Below are 16,876 nucleotides of genomic sequence, written 5' to 3'. Positions count from 1 at the left end.
TACATCCAATGTTGCAGAAAGCCAATAGCATCCTTTGAACCAGAAGTTCATAGTTTTCTGCTTTTTTGTTGCCAAGGAAGTTCTTTGTAACTACCACAAAAGACTGCCATGCTGCTTTCTCCTCCTTATTCATCTTCCTGGCAAATTCTTTGTCATGTATGAGGGTTCGAATTTGAGGTCCATCAAATACACCTGCTTTTATCTTCTCAAAAGACAAGGCAGGAAAAGCAGAAATAATATGTTGAAAGCATTCACTTTCTCTATTCAAAACCTGAACAAACTGCTTCATTAAGCCAAGTTTGATGTTGAAGTGGGGGAAAAATGATCCTGTCTCGATTAACTACAGGTTCATTCAGAATATTTTGCATCCCTACTTTCAGAGCTTCACATTTTGGCCACTCCTTCTGTGACCAGTGTTTCTCCCGAGCTGTCCCACAAACATAGAAAGCAAGACTATTTCATGAAACTTCTCTGTTGTCCTAGCAGGAAATTTACCATTTTAAAATCCACACAAATGGCCTGACCTGTGGTGGCACAGTGGAATAAAGCGTCGATCTGGAAAACTGAGGTCGCCGGTTCAAAACCCTGGGCTTGCCTGGTCAAGGTATATATAGGAGTTGATGCTTCCTGCTCCTCCTCCTTCTTTCTCTCTCGCTCTTTCCTCTCTGAAAATTGAGTAAAGTCTTCAAAAAAAAAATCACAAGCTGCCATAGTTTCTCTAAAAAAAAAAGATAAAAAAGATCCACACAAATGATCCAGTTATGCTCCTCATACTTCAGAAAATCAAGGACAATTTTATGTCATTCTTACTAAGTCATTCAATTCAGGTTGGCTAAACTGCTGAAGGGTTAATGACTGCTTGGCATCAGAAGAAGACCCTTCAGATTCTACAACCATTTTCTCATGCATCTTATCAAAATATACTTGATCACCATGTTCACTTTCTTTCTCCTTAGAATAAATAAAACCATTGAAAACTGGAACTGGGAGTGTCTCACAGTGTAGGATAGGTCATATTGCTGAAGGAATATTAGGATATGCAATCATATGCTGGTTTTTTTGCTGATGCACTTTGTATGGATCAGACAGACATAACAGTCACTGCTGCAACACCTTAGTTGTTCATTGATTGCCTTCTCATACGTGCCTTGACCACGGGCCTGCAGCAGACTGAGTAATCCCTTGCTCGAGCCAGCGACCTTGGGCTCAAGGTGGTGAGGTTTTGCTCAAATCAGATGAGCCCTTGCTCAAGCTGGCAACCTCAGTCTCGCATCTGGGTCTTCCACATCCCAGTCCGACACTCTATCCACTGCACCACCGCCCTGTCAGGCACCCAAGTCCAATTTCTTGCCTTTCATCTTCCGTGGGATCTGTGCCCCTTCTCTCAAGTTCCTTTTTACAGGTTGGATATTAACCACCCACCTGTGATTCTGAGTCCAAATGGCTTGACCAACCTGCTCCTACATCTCGGTTGAGAAGAGTTCACCTCTGGGTCCCTCTGGGCAAGCCAGGAGCCTCTGGAGCCGGAGAGCATGTTCTGGTGGGACTCTTTAAACACAGCTGCTGCTACTCAGGGAAAGACTTTATCTGTGTGTGCAACTAACAAAGTAGATCTGGCCCAGCGATGGAATGGGACAGTCTGGCATGTGGAGAAAACTACGGGTAAGTTTTTGATCCTCAAGCTTGCATTCTAGAGGTTGAAGAAACATCTGTTTTGTAATTGTACAGTCACTCCAGTAATTGGCACCGCAGCTGAACTTTTTGAGAGTTTCTATCCTTTTTATTTTTCTCTGAGTCTCCAGCACTTCTCCAATGGCCCTCCTCCTTGCAACAGGCACATTGATTGGCACTTACTGGGTCTTCCCTCCTTCCTTTTGGGTCTCACCTCTCCAGTTTTCCTGCACTCTCTCTCTTTTTTTTTTCTGAAGTGAGAAGCGGGGAGGCAGAGAGACAGACTCCAGCATGCGCCTGACCGGGATCCACCCGGCATGCCCACCAGGGGGCAATGCTCTGCCCATCTGGGGTGTGCTCCGCTGCAATCAGAGCCATTCTAGCGCCTTAGGCAGAGGTCATGGAGCCATCCTCAGCGCCCAGGCCAACTTAGCTCCAATGGAGCCTTGGCTGCAGGAGGGGAAGAGAGAGACAGAGAGGAAGAAGAGGGGAAAAGGTGGAGAAGCAGATGGGTGCTTCTCCTGTGTGCCCTGGCCAGGAATCAAACCTGGGACTTCACACGCCAGGCCAACACTCTTCGCTGAGCCAACCAGCCAGGGCCCTTGCACTGTTTCTAAGAAAACGGTGGCCTGATTTAATTTCCTTGTTTCTCTGTAATGGTAAACTTGAAAGGCTATGTCCACCAGCTGGGAGGGATTCATTCCCAATGCCCAGAATGTTGGAGTTCCCTTCTGGTATCTGGAGCACATTATTCCTCAATAAAAGTCATGTTTACCATCCGGACCTTTCTGGTGCCAGTGGATCAGCATCAGTGGGCTTTTGATCAGCCTGATAGATCTTTTCTAAAAATTCAGAATGATTTTCGTTTGGTTTCTGTTGAATGGCCTGTATCACAGACTCTTTTGCGTAGGCACTCCTTTCTTAAGCCCTTCCAATGTGCACCTTTTATAGTAGTCTAGAAAGGTAGATCCCTGCCACTCGAGTCCCAGCTGGGCTCTGTCAGGCAACTTCCCTGGCTGGGTTGGGGGTCCCGTTAGGATTCTCTTGATGGAAACGGTGAGCTTCTTCATTAAGCCTTATCTAGAACTAGCTGCCTTTCGCCTGCTGTTCGCAAGATGTTAAGGAGAGAATGTACATCAGGAGCATCTAGCAGGAGGGGTGGTGGGGATCTCCCAGCTGCTAAGCCTGGGACCCTTGGGTTCAGCTCATTTAAAGACCCATTTCATCATTTTCATTCTCTTCCTGTTTTTACTATCAGGGAGGGGTTTTTAAGCTGATTTCCTTCCATGCATCATTAATTTCTTCCCTTTCTTTGCCAAATCTTTTTTGTGTAAAGACATAAATGTTTGGACATAAGGAATTTTGTCCCATTTCCCTGATCATTGGTAAAACAATTCTAACTGAATGATGATATAGTGATTTAGGAAACCAGTTAGGGGCCGTTTTCCTCCATATTCTAAAACAGTTTTTCAACTGCTGGTCCACAGATGGTCTACCACAAACTTTGTGCCGGTCCTTGAAAGAGCTACCTACCCTGATGTTGTATGATGCTAGACCCAATGATCTTAGTCAAATTCATTTGTGCGCAGAGTGATTTCTGCCTTAGTGGTCCTTGAAATAGTTCTATTTTCACTGGTCCCCAGGTAAAGAGGTTGAAAACTACTGGTCTAAAGTATACATAGGCCAAGCAGTGTTACAATAGAAAACCAATTCCTTCTTAGTCATTGAATTATAGCTGTATACAGACCAATCTGCTAAAATTCGGCCCAATGGGTTCCCTTCAGGAGTTGAAACAGAACAACCCGATGGCACTAAAGTACAAACCATGGAAAGACCCCAAAGTGGGGACATATAAATAATACTTGGATCCGTAATTCCATCATTCCAAGTGCTCATAGGCCTCCTAACACCTTATCTCCTTCCAACCAACATTACAAGCGGTCCTAACTGGACCCACGTGACCTGAAGCCCAAGCAGCAGGATAGTGGACCCCCAGTGTACACACTGGTTCAACTCACCCAGTCTTGGTGTTCGGCTAATCCCCCAAACCTGTTTCCTTTCATCAGCCAAGCGTTTCAGGTGGCTGACACCCTGAGGAGTGTAGGGAAACTCGGCGAGAAAAGCTCTCAGCAGCTGCTGGGAAGACCCCACGGTCCTGCTCTGGGGTCAGCATGCCCCAGGCAGATGGGACCTGAGCCTAGGCCTTCGTACTTACTGAGGTCCACACTCCTCTGGATGGCTCACCAAAAGCTGTTCTTTGAGCAGGTGAGATAGATAAAGAGAAGCATCAGTTTGTTGTTCCACTTATTGATGCATTCATTGGTTGATTCTTGTGTTTGCCAACTGGGGATTAATCCTGCAACCTTGGCATATGGGATGACACTCTAACCAACTGACCTACCCAGTCAGGGCTAAAGCAGATATTTAAAGAGAGGTAGATTCTAAATAGTTGCACAATTGCTTCTAGCCACACAGATAAGAACACAAATATATTTTTTTCAATAATCTCAGAACTCCAATGTTTTATTAACAAGTTTATATACACTAATATTAACTCTTGAAAACTGATAAAACGTGTCCAGAGTTTCTAATGCAATGTACAAACGCTCACTTACATTCTGTACATTAATAATGAAGATGAAAATGATACAACAGTTATAGCTACATAAAAATATATACAAGAGTTCAAGGCAGACTTGATGTCATTTGGCTTATAACATGTGTAGATACTACACAAAAAAAGGAGGATATAATTTTCAGAAAAGTAAAATGTGACCCAAATCACTTTTCTGTTTACAAGTTAAAAATAAAATTTCAGACAACAGTAATTACTGATTTATAGACAAGTGTTAGACTAATTCAAATTAACCAAGGTTAGGCCCTGGCCAGTTGGCTCAGTGGTAGAGCGTCGGCCTGGCGTGCAGGAGTCCCGGGTTCGATTCCCAGCCAGGGCACACAGGAGAAGCGCCCATCTGCTTCTCCACCCCTCACCCTCTCCTTCCTCTCTGTCTCTCTCTTCCCCTCCTGCAGCCGAGGCTCCACTGGAGCAAAGATGGCCCGGGCGCTGGGGATGGCTCCTTGGCCTCTGCCCCAGGCACTACAGTGGCTCTGGTCGCAACAGAGCGACGCCCCGGAGGGGCAGAGCATCGCTCCCTGGTGGGCAGAGCGTCGCCCCCTGGTGGGCGTGCCAGGTGGATCCCGGTCTGGCGCATGCGGGAGTCTGTCTGACTGTCTTTCCCCGTTTCCAGATTCAGAAAAATACAAAAAAACCCCAAAAAACCAAATTAACCAAGGTTAGACATAGGGTAAGTTAAACACTTTGCATTTTAAAAAATAAGATTTTCAGTCAAAAAATATATACATTTGATAGCATTTTCTCAAAAATAATTAAGAATGGCTTATCCATATCCTTCCAGATACTGAAAATACACTAGAAAAAGTGAATATTGAACAGTTGATTCTTTTAAATTTATTAATTTTTTAGAGAGAGAAAGAGGAAGAGAAAAAGAGAGAGAGGGGGGAGGAGCAGGAAGCATCAACTCCCATATATGCCTTGACCAGGCAAGCCCAGGGTTTCGAACTGGTGACCTCAGCATTCCAGGTCAATGCTTTATCCACTGCACCACCACAGGTCAGGCGAGCAGTTGATTCTTTGAAAAGCTGCACCCCCTTACCTAGTTCTAGAAAACATCTTTATGGGGCCCCAGTGATCAGATCCTAATGGGAAGCTCACAAGACACTGATAATACTGAGAACAAACAGGGGAAATAATAACCAGCTGTTTTACTGATGTAATTTATAATTATAAGGTATGAGGGGATGTTAATGTGGTTTAGAAAAAGGTTCAATTATTCTTTGGGAATCAATTAGACATTGAGAATGACTAACATTATGATGAACTCAAAAATAGTATTTCACACATTATCACGGTGCTACCTCACTAAATAGGAAATTTAGTTTCTAAAAATTCTTATCTGGCCTGACCAGGGGTGGCGCAGTGGATAGGGCATCGGACAGGGATGCAGAGGACCCAGGTGTGAAACCTTGATGTCACTGGCTTGAGTGCGAGCACATCTCGCTTGAGTGCAGGCTCACCAGCTTGAGTGCAGGGTCGCTGGTTTGAAGCCCAAGGTCGTTGGCTTGAGGCCAAGGTCGCTGGCTTGAGCAAGGGGTCACTTGCTCTCCTGTAGCCCCCGGTCAAAGTACATATGAAAAAGCAATCAATAAACAACTAAGGTGCTGTAAGGAAGAACTGATGCTTCTCATCTCTCTCCCTTTCTGTCTGTTCCTATCTGTTCCTCTGTCTGTCTCTGTTCAAAAATTAAAAAAATAAAAATTATCTGTATTTTAGTTTACTGGCTTGAGAAGCAGCTTCCTGTTTTGAGAATTACATTATGGAATATAATCATGTATAGTTAAGTTAATGGTTCAGAAAACAAAATGGTAGTAGTTTAAAAAGGAGCAAGTTTTGCTTTCATTAGGTTTTGACACCAGGCTAAGAGGGCATAGGATTGTGCTCAGGTACAAATCTGCTTCTATTCAAGGAAAGAAAGGGCAGGAGAAGGGATCCAGACAACCTAGAATGGTAGTGGTACCTAGATGTGCAACTACCACAGCGGGTCAGAGACAGGCCGGTGCATCATCCTCTGGCCCAGCTGCTATGGGAAACAACTCCTGCTGAATATTAAATTGAGACACAAGTATCTCGGAGCACACTTATGAAAATTAGATTATTGACCCTCATATTACAAAGCACAGATGGTGGAGACATTTAATTATTTTAAAAAGGAAGCTAAAGATTTTTTGAGGTTTCTCCTTATTTCATCTTAAAAACTAAAAAATTATGGAAGAATTAATATATTTAAAAGGCACTTAAAACATTCAAAATACACCTGTCAGCTACATTTTAAATGAATGTTTTTTAAAAAGCATGTAATTTTTCTTATAACTCAGTGATATTTACCATCTAAGGGCTGAAAGTTTTGAAGGCTAGAACCCCAACTTCCTGAAGAACCACCTGAAAGTGCTTTTATCATAGAAACAGGAAAGGCACTAATGATTTGCTCTTTCACTAACAACATCCTGCAGTCTTTTAAGTAAAACATCATCATTTTCTTGACAGAGGCGTTTGGCAGGTGATTCTGCATCACCATCAATGGCTATTGCTCGCTTCTTGGTTCTCTGTTCACCTTGCCTTATCATGTTGTTGATATCTTTCAAACTCTGTGCAAAAAAACAGAGGACACGCGTGAGTTAAAAGGGGAAACAGTAGCAATGAACTAAGCTAACTGCTTTTTCCTGCCCTCTATTCTGTATCCAAAGCTAAACAATGGGGTACAGATTATTATTTTTTGAATCAAAGCCAACTGAATAAAGGTAATTAGAACTAATCTTTCCAGGGGTTTTAGAAACTGAATTTACCTTATAACAGGTCTCAAAGTGTGGACACAGAGCAGATGCAGCAGAAGCATCTAGGAGCTTAGTAGAAATATAAATTACAAGCCTTACTCTACATCTAATGACTCACACATTGGGCATGCACCCAGAAATCCATTTTACCCAGCCTTCCAGGTGATTCTGATGCTCCCTAAAGTTTGAGACCCATCTCCTAGAGCAGGGGTAGTCAACCTTTTTATACCTACCGCCCACTTTTGTATCTCTGTTAGTAGTAAAATTTTCTAACCGCCGACCGGTTCCACAATCACGGTGATTTATAAAGTAGGGAAGTAACTTTACTTTATAAAATTTATAAAGCAGAGTTACAGCAAGTTAAAGCATATAATAATAATTACTTACCAAGTACTTTATGTTAGATTTTCGCTAAGTTTGGCAGAATAAATCTTTTTTTTTTTTTTTTTTTCATTTTTCTGAAGCTGGAAACGGGGAGAGACAGTCAGACAGACTCCTGCATGCGCCCGACCGGGATCCACCCGGCACGCCCACCATGGGGCGACGCTCTGCCCACCAGGGGGCGATGCTCTGCCCATCCTGGGCGTCGCCATATTGCGACCAGAGCCACTCTAGCGCCTGGGGCAGAGGCCACAGAGCCATCCCCAGCGCCCGGGCCATCTTTGCTCCAATGGAGCCTTGGCTGCGGGAGGGGAAGAGAGAGACAGAGAGGAAAGTGCTGCGGAGGGGTGGAGAAGCAAATGGGCGCTTCTCCTGTGTGCCCTGGCCGGGAATCGAACCCGGGTCCTCCGCACGCTAGGCCGACGCTCTACCGCTGAGCCAACCGGCCAGGGCAGAATAAATCTTTATAAAACAACTTACTATAGTTAAATCTATCTTTTTATTTATACTTTGGTTGCTCTGCTACCGCCCACCATGAAAGCTGGAATGCCCACTAGTGGGCGTTAGACACCAGGTTGACTACCACTGAGCTAGATTAATATCTTTGAAACTGTAATATATCTACTGAGCATCTGGGGATCTTGTTAAAAATGCAGATTCAGATTCAGCAGGGCGAGTGTAAAATGCTCCCAAGTGATGCTGATGTTGCTGGTCTGTGATCAACACTCTCAGTAGGAAGGCCTTAGAGAAATGTTTCCTAGAATCTGAGCATCACAATTGTGCAGGGAAGCTAACTGTCCGAGTTCTGTGATTCAGTAGGTCTATCAAACAGGCATTTGTGTTCAAGAAGCTTCTCAGGTGATTGTGACCTATGGGTTTGAAATAAATGTCTTTGGCCCTGGCCGGTTGGCTCAGCGGTAGAGCGTCGGCCTGGCGTGCGGGGGACCCGGGTTCGATTCCCGGCCAGGGCACATAGGAGAAGCGCCTATTTGCTTCTCCACCCCCCCCTCCTTCCTCTCTGTCTCTCTCTTCCCCTCCCGCAGCCAAGGCTCCATTGGAGCGAAGATGGCCCGGGCGCTGGGGATGGCTCCTTGGCCTCTGCCCCAGGTGCTAGAGTGGCTCTGGTCGCTGCAGAGCGACGCCCCGGAGGGGCAGAGCATCGCCCCCTGGTGGGCAGAGTGTCGCCCCTGGTGGGCGTGCCGGGTGGATCCCGGTCTCCCGGTCAGGCGCATGCGGGAGTCTGTCTGACTGTCTCTCCCCATTTCCAGCTTCAGAAAAAAAACAAACCCCAAAAAAGAAATAAATGCCTTCGAAGTTAATTGGTCCCATTTCTGATTTCATGAAAGAATCTCTTCTAAACATCCTTATGGGAAATCAACTTATATGAAAAGGAAATGCAAATCTGTGAGGTACCCTATCTCAGTGTGCTTTGTTTGCTAAGTATAGTGGGAACTAAATAGATGTTTTTGAAACTGAAACTGAATGAGAAAATCATGAGTTAAGGGAAACTTATAAATGAGTAAAATCATGAGTTAAGGGGCTGCGCTTGTATTTGGACTGAGTTACAATCTGTCCCAGTGTAATTTCTTCCAAGTGGCAGTGATTCTGGCTTCTGGAGACAAACTGAACATATCTGCTTGACAGCCCTTGAAATATCAAAAAACAGCAATCGTGTCCCTGTCACATCTCTATTGTTGTACAGGAATAAACATAGAGATTAAGTACAAAGCTGTGTAAATAAGAGACCTCTTTTCGGACTTTTTTACTGCCTTGTTACTATCTACCAAATGAACTTTCATTTTCAATGCTTTCTTTAAACTTAATGTTCCCTGGTGTCGCCTTACTGGTCCCTTCCCAGGGTAATGCTGGATCAGGGAGACACACTGGCATCTTGCAGTGAACTCCTCCAGCACCCTGTCCACAGTAATGGCTTGAACTACCTCAACTGAGTACACAGTTCAGTGCACCAGTGAGAACCTTGCCATAGTAACAGTTCCTATTTATTAGTAGTAACTATGCAAAAAAAAAGAAAAAAAAAAAAAATAAAGAGCAAGATTAAAGACTGCTAATTAGCAATCTGAAGTCCAGTTTCACCACATGCACGTAGCTGTTCCGGAGCCGTCTGCGTGCCGCTTACCTTGGAAGGGCTGCCGCTGAACCTGTACAGCAGCGCCGTCCTGGGTGTGAGGCTGGCCCCGGTCTTGTGCGGGGACACGTAGATGGAGTGCTGCTGGGACACGCGGCGCGGCGAGCCGGGCTGCTGCTTCACGTGCGGGAAAGGAGAAAGTGGCGGCGCTTCCACCTGCAGTAACCCCAAAGTAAGCTGGGTTAAGATAAAAGTTTTCTTTCCTTTTTGGGATTCCACCATTTTGAAAAATTCCACCATATTTTTATTCTTATCGGCAACTCCTAGTTAGGAGTCAGTTAGATTGTAAAAGCTCATTTGTGGCTGAAAAAAGCAAAGAAATGGCCCATTACCTAATTTTTCAACAATTACTAAGAAACTAAAATTGGCTTTCCTGGATGTCTCAGGAAATCCTGAAGAATTCTGAGTAAGACACCGTAAGCAGTAAGCTGGGAGCGGAAACCCCACGTCCACACTGAGAAAGTAGTGGTGAGGAACACTGGCAGTAAAAACCTCTCGACACACACATACCCCCAACAAGAGGAGTAGCAGAGAGCATAAAAGAGTGGCAGAGAATTCTGTGAGCCAGCAGGAAGAGTCCAACAAGGAATAAATCTGATAATGAAATGTTAAGACTTTATATTAAAATGCAAAAGATTTAGAAACAGGTGAGCAGGCTCTGTACTTTTCTTTAATATTCAGCAGAATGTTTCCATTCCAAGTATAAACAAAGATGGCTCCTTAATTATGGTTTCATTTACATCTTGACTGGAAGCTAACAAAACTAGTTTCAGCTGGCTGCTCACCAAGATAGTCACAGCATCGCGTATGACGGAGCTAGAACTGACGGAGTAGTAGGATGAGCAGTCATGGCCTCTGAGAATAGACAAGACAGCACAGTCCTCGAAAGAAAGCTTCTATTATGTCCCTCTTCCTTATGACAAGTCTGGTTCACTGGAATCAACTCAGTTCATACACTGGTGATACCACTTGACAAACCTGCTGCAGGCACTGCCAAATCTAGGAGCTGCATACAAACTTCTTAGCGCCTGAGCCTATTTCTTTTCCTCATTTTGAGAAAAACATTCACGTCATAAATATAATAATAGAAATAAAAAACAAGAGAAAAGTGACCATAATTAATTTTTTGGGGGGGATTTCTGTGTTCCCATCTAGTCCTTGCCCATATGTATACACCATTCCTAGTGCCATAATCACAGTATGGATAAAATTTCCATGAGTGCCTCCGGTCTCTGCTGTATCAGAGCTTTAGCTATTCTCTGATTAATTATAAACTAGTATATTTTCTCCTATATAATGAATTAGTGAGGCTTTAACCCTGAAACACTTATATAGTAAAATAAACTCACAGTAATCCAACTGTGACCATGATATTATTAATAAAGCAGTAAAATATTACGTACCATATGGTCCTGATTTGACAAATCATATTTCAACGCAAATGACTTCACTCTTCCTACATATACTGTATTGTAGAATTTGATCAGATCGCCTCTTTCCTCTCTCACTGGTGCACTGGAACAATCAGGTGTTCTTGTAACATCTTCCAAGTCTGCTAAAAGAAGTCAGTGTTGTGCTAGATGTACTTTAATATGTAAGTTGATTATTTAAATTATATCTCTCTCTACAATATAAAAAACATCAAATAAACACAACTCTTTATGTAAAGCAATTAATGTTTTTAGAAAAGGTTCAGAAACCTACAAATGTTTTGTATGAATTAATCTGGAATCTCAGAAATACAAACATATAAACCGAAGGTAGCATGCTTTCTCTAGATAGCACTTCAGCAACCACACCTTCTGAGCTCACTGTCACTGGCGGCCCTTAGAGGAGCACCAGTTCTGGGTTGGGGTTCAGCTAAAGTAGGCTCTAAAGTATGGGTGGCAGGGGAAACCCTGAGAGTAGGGGGACAAAAGGGCCTGCACGTATTCAGATTGGTTCTTTTGAGAAAATTGAGACTCTAAAAGGCATGTCTGCATATCCTCATAGGTCAAGAAGCACGATGAAATGCTTGTTTATTTTTTTGCAAATACATGGCAGATGACAGGTTTTCCAAGACCCTAACTTCCCCATGCACAACAGGAACATTAGTGCTCAGTTTATAGCTAGTACCTTTAGTTGCAAAATAACAACTTGCCTTAAGGTACTTTCCTATATATTGTTGTAATTCTGGGATAGTTTGTGACAGTGGTTTTCAACCTTTTTACACTTGGGGAATGGTGAAAATAAGAATTATTTCAGACCTGACCTGTGGTGGCGCAGTGGATAAAGCGTCGACCTAGAAATGCTGAGGTCGCAGGTTCGAAACCCTGGGCTTGCCTGGTCAAGGCACATATAGGAGTTGATGCCTCCAGCTCCTCCCCCCTTTTCTCTCTCCTCTCTCTCCCTCTCTCTCTCCTCTCTAAAAAAAAAAAAAGAATTATTTCAGGGACCACTAAGGCAGAAATCACCCTGAGCATAAGCGAATTCAACTAAGATCACTGGATTTATAATCTTTGTACATCACAGTGGTGAACTCCTTTGTGGACCAGCATGAAATTTCTGGCGGACCACTGTGGACCGGCAGTTGAAAAACCCTGGCTTATGACACCAGGCAAAACTTTATTCTCCTCTTTTTTCAGGAAGAGTATTACCAACCACTGCCTACTTATACATACAAGAATCATCAGCTTATAGGAGCAAAGAAAACCACTGGCAATTAAAAAGAATTTATCATATGGGAAAAAGTTCTCATTCTTAATACACTGGCCTACAAACACCGAGGACATGGGATAAAAGCATGTTTCACCTTAGAAAACCTAGAAAATTCAAACATGGTCCAAAGGCCAAGCAGCCCAGGAAATCTCCATAGGGATCTCAGTCCCAATTTGAATGTCTTTTTCATTCTTGTGATTTATTTATTTATTGGGATGACATTGGTTTGCAAAACCATACAGGTTTCGGGTGTACAACTCAATATAACACCATCTGCACACCATATAGTGCACCCTCCACCCAAGCAAAGTCTCTTTCTGTCCCCATTTCCACCCCTTTACCTACTCCTACCCTTCGCTATTGCTAACTTTTCTCCCCATTGATTGGGGGGGGGGGGAGAAGAGGGGAAGAGGGAGGAGAGTGAGGAGAGGAAGAGAGAGAGAGAGAAGCATCGTCATTCCACTCAGTTGTTATATTTAGTTATGCACTCATTAGTTGCTTCTTGTATATGCCCTGACCAATGATGGAACCCATGACCTTGGTGCACCAGGACAAGGCTCTATCCACTGAACCATTGGAAAGGACCACTCTTGCTATTTTTTTTTCTTGTTATTTTTTTTAAAGGTTTTATTTATTCATTTGAAAGAGAGAGAAGAGAAAGAGAAGAGAGAGAGAGAGAGAGAGAGAGAGAGAGAAGGGGGACAAGCAGGAAGCATCAACTTCCATATGTGCCTTGACCAGGCAAACCCAGAGTTTTGAACCGGCAACCTCAGCGTTCCAGGCCGACACTTCATCCACTGTACCACAGGTCAGGCCGCTCTCGCTATTTTTTTAAAGGACTTTATTAATTTTTCAGAGAGGAGAGAGAGAGAGGGAAAGAGGAATAGAGAGCAAAAGAGAGAAGGGGGAGGAGCAGGAAGCATCAACTTCCATATGTGCCTTGACCAGGCAAGCCCAGGGTTTCGAACTGGTGACCTCAGTGTTCCAGGTCGATGCTTTATCCACTGCACCACCATAGGTCAGGCCTCTTGCTATTTTTGAAGGAACTTAATAGGGGTAAAAAGCTATGTGGTTGAATTAAGTTGAGGGAATACTGTACATTATAGCCTCCTCTTGGAAACTCAGACTACATGTTAGTTATTAAAGGCTTTGAGATGTTTTGCAGTTTGGGAAAAAAAATGTTCACTTTAATTCCGTATTTCACAATTTCTTTCTGCACAGTCCCTCTTCACCATAACACTTATTACCATCCTGGGGAACACTGTTCCAAGGTATACCTGCTTGTTAATAGCTAATGCAGGTTATTCTCATTATTTGAATCAATTAAAATTATTTAATGTCCTCCTTGGATTAGAAATTTCTGGAGGCAGACTATATAGTCTTCATATTTCTGTCATTCCAATTCCAGTTGTCAATATTTTCCTAAGATAAGGGACTATACTAAGTTTGAAGGAACCAAACATTCAAAAGTCTGGCACCCTGAATTCTAACTTAACATGATTTCATTCAGCTACATACCTTTTCATTTTAAAACAGAAAACAGTGTCAGTTATCCTTTTTGCAGGACAAAGATCCCTACTTTTCAACCTCTTTAAGGACTCTAGCACTCTGAAATTAAAGCCTCAGTAGGCCTGGTGACTCTCTTACTGCATACACAGGGAACTTGACTGCCTTAACCCAGGTGTTCTTGTGTATGACACAGAGGTTGGAGAAACAGAACGAGGTGGGCAGGCTATGACAGTTCCTCTACTCTGGGAAGAACTGTGTCTCAGGAGTGAACTGCCATATAATAAAATTAATAAATGTGATTCCAGAATCAGGGCATTTTCTCCCATTGCATTCCTGGGGTGGTCCTCCTCAGACCCATTTCTCCAGAAGAGGCTGATGAAATGAGCTGCAGGGACTCTGAAACTGAGCTGTCAAGTGCTACTGCTGAGAGTCCCACTTCCCGGTAGTTGGTGTGCGACAGCCATGCCACTTCCCCACGGCCTCCAGCACTAGATCATCACAGCGCAGAAGCACTGCAGAACATGCAAGGACTGCACATCACATCAGCTCCTATTCAGGTATTAAGAAAGAGAGTCATTCTTCTTTTTTTTTTAATGTTTATTTTATTGATTTTGGAGAGAGAAAGAGAGGGGAAAAGAGAAGGAGAGAGAGACAGGAACATCAATCTGTTCCTGTATGTGCCCTGACCAGGAACTGAACTGGCAACCTCTGCACTTAGGGATGATGCTCTAACCAACTGAACTATCCAGCCAGGGTGGAAGCCAATCTTTTCAACTTAAAAGTTTTCAAAAAAAAAAAAAAAAAGTTTTCTATAAATAATGTTGCAGTCACTTTTTGTGGTCATGTGGCGAGTGGGTACTGGACGAGAAGTGTCAGTGTCTGAGAGGGTAACCTTCAACTGAGTAAACCCATGAGTAGTCTTGGATTTAATCCCTGATTTCCTGAGTCTGGCAGCTCAGTACCAACAGATTACCTGTCAATAGTTAGTGACCTTAGACACCCAGTGACTTCTGTCTCTGCAAGTCATATCTCAATTTGTGTTTGATAAAGCCTTCAGATAGAAATGCTATCTGAACGTCTATTTCAGAAGAAAATGCTTTATGGCTCTTCTGTGCAAGAGGTAAAATTCTGAGATTATAGCTAAAGTATTACTGGTACTAACTAAATGCCCCTGATAAAGCAAAGGTTTTTCCAGGGGGCTCAGAACATACCAGAACTTGTGGAATTAATGACAGAACGGTCTTAGTTTGTCCTTTTTCACAATTCTCAGCCTGTGACACTTGGCTCTTGCTGTTCTTCATGCTTCATCTCCAACTCCTTAGAATTCCAAGAGTTCCAATTCTTGCTTCTTTTTTTTATTTTTTAAAAATTTTATTTATTCATTTTAGAGAGGAGAGAGAGAGAGAGAGAGAGAGAGAGAGAAGGGGGAAGAGCAGGAAGCATGAACTCCCATACGTGCCTTGACCAGGCAAAGCCAGGGTTTTGAACTAGCAACCTCAGCATTCCAGGTCGACACTTTATCCACTGCGCCACCACAGGTCAGGCCAATTCTTGCTTCTTTCCTTCCAGTCAAAACTCCTCCCGCCTGACCTGTGGTGGCACAGTGGATAAAGCGTTGACCTGGAAATGCTGAGGTCGCCTGGGCTTGCCTGGTCAAGGCACATATGGGAGTTGATGCTTCCAGCTCCTCCCCCCTGTCTCTCTCTCCTCTCTCTCTGTCTCTCTAAAATGAATAAAAAAACAAACAAACAAAAAAAAACTCCTCCCTAGTACCTCTATGTACTAACAGCAAAATGTCAGATTGCAAATATCTAGGCTCCGACCTTCTCCCATCATGTGAGAGCAGTGACTTTCTAAGGATTTCTCACTATTCCACCTGCCAAAGGACTATCTAAATTAGAATATTGCCGGGCTATGTTGGTTAGGATTCTAGTCACACTGAATTTTTACTGTTTTATTTTTACCTTTTTTAGATTTTATTTATTCATTTTTAGAGAGAGAGAGAGAGAGAGAGAGAGAGAAAGAAGAGAGAAGAGAAGGGGGAGGAGCAGAAAGCATCAACTCCTATCTGTGCTTTGACCAGGCAAGCCCAGGGTCTCGAACTGGTGTGTGACCTCAGTGTTCCAGGTCACACTTAATATTTTCTTCCTAGATTTATATACTGCATATAAAAATTATGGGATCAGGGAATGTGCAGATACTCCAGTACTTTCAGCCTTTTGTAAAATGCATTTTCTTTCTTTCTTGTTTTTGGTGAGAAAGACAGAGATAGAGACAAAGAGAGGGACAGATAGGGACGGACAGACAGGAAGGGAGAGGGAAGAGAAGCATCAATTCTCTGTCGCAGCACCTTAGTTGTTCATTGATTGCTTTCTCATATGTGCCTTCACTGGGGGGTACAGCAGACCGAGTGACCCCTTGCTCAAGCCAGTGACCTTGGGCTCAAACTGGTGAGCCTTGCTCAATCCAGATGAGCCCGCGCTCAAGCTGGGGACCTCAGGGTTTCGAACCTGGGTTGCTCTATCCATTGCACCACCACCTGGTCAGGCTATATAGTGCATTTTCACCAATGAAATAAAAGTTGGTTTTGCATCTCATTTGTATAATCAAACAACTTTCTTTGACTTGTCGTTTGCTTTTCTGATGTTATTAACAAAAAAAACCCACATGCTTCTTTTTTTAAAAAATATTTTATTTATTGATTTTTTAGAGAGAGAGGAGTGAGAGACAGAGAGAGAGAGAAGGGGGAGGAGCAGGAAGCATCAACTCCCATATGTGCCTTGACCAGGCAAGCCCAAGGTTTCGAACCAGTGACCTCAGTGTTCCAGGTCGACGCTTTATCCCACTGCACCACCACAGGTCAGGCCACATGCTTTTTTTTTTTATTGCTTCATATTCGTTTTGAAATATCCCCTAATTTTTGTGAGCATTGCTATCTCTGGGTAGCAATGTTAGGATACACAGTTATCAGGATAGACAGTTATTACTACAGAAAAAGTGGAGTGGGGAACAAAGCAGGGGTTTATCTCACCTTATCTCACCCACTTAATGAGGAAGTCAGCA

General features: G+C 43.3%; 1 protein-coding gene across 4 annotated transcripts in view; it reads right to left on the bottom strand.

The window, feature by feature from the left end:
* Positions 1-4,183: 4,183 nt before the first annotated feature.
* The window catches only part of RBL1 (RB transcriptional corepressor like 1), a 57,454-nt gene continuing 44,761 nt past the window's right edge, over positions 4,184-16,876 (bottom strand). For 2 of the 4 annotated variants that reach the window (XM_066383847.1, XM_066383850.1), the window contains exons 20-22: positions 11,011-11,162; positions 9,599-9,763; positions 4,184-6,894 (exon numbers count right to left, since the gene is read on the bottom strand). In XM_066383847.1, the coding sequence (XP_066239944.1) occupies positions 6,724-6,894; positions 9,599-9,763; positions 11,011-11,162 (488 nt within the window). In that variant the 3' untranslated portion in view covers positions 4,184-6,723. The remainder of the gene's footprint in view (positions 6,895-9,598; positions 9,764-11,010; positions 11,163-16,876) is intronic. The other 2 variants (XM_066383849.1, XM_066383851.1) reach the window with 1 other exon arrangement.

This window comes from Saccopteryx leptura, chromosome 5, assembly GCF_036850995.1.
Source record: "Saccopteryx leptura isolate mSacLep1 chromosome 5, mSacLep1_pri_phased_curated, whole genome shotgun sequence".
NCBI classification, from domain to species: domain Eukaryota; kingdom Metazoa; phylum Chordata; class Mammalia; order Chiroptera; family Emballonuridae; genus Saccopteryx; species Saccopteryx leptura.
Note: the sequence above shows the minus strand (reverse complement) of the source record. Positions and strands in the feature narration are given on the sequence as shown.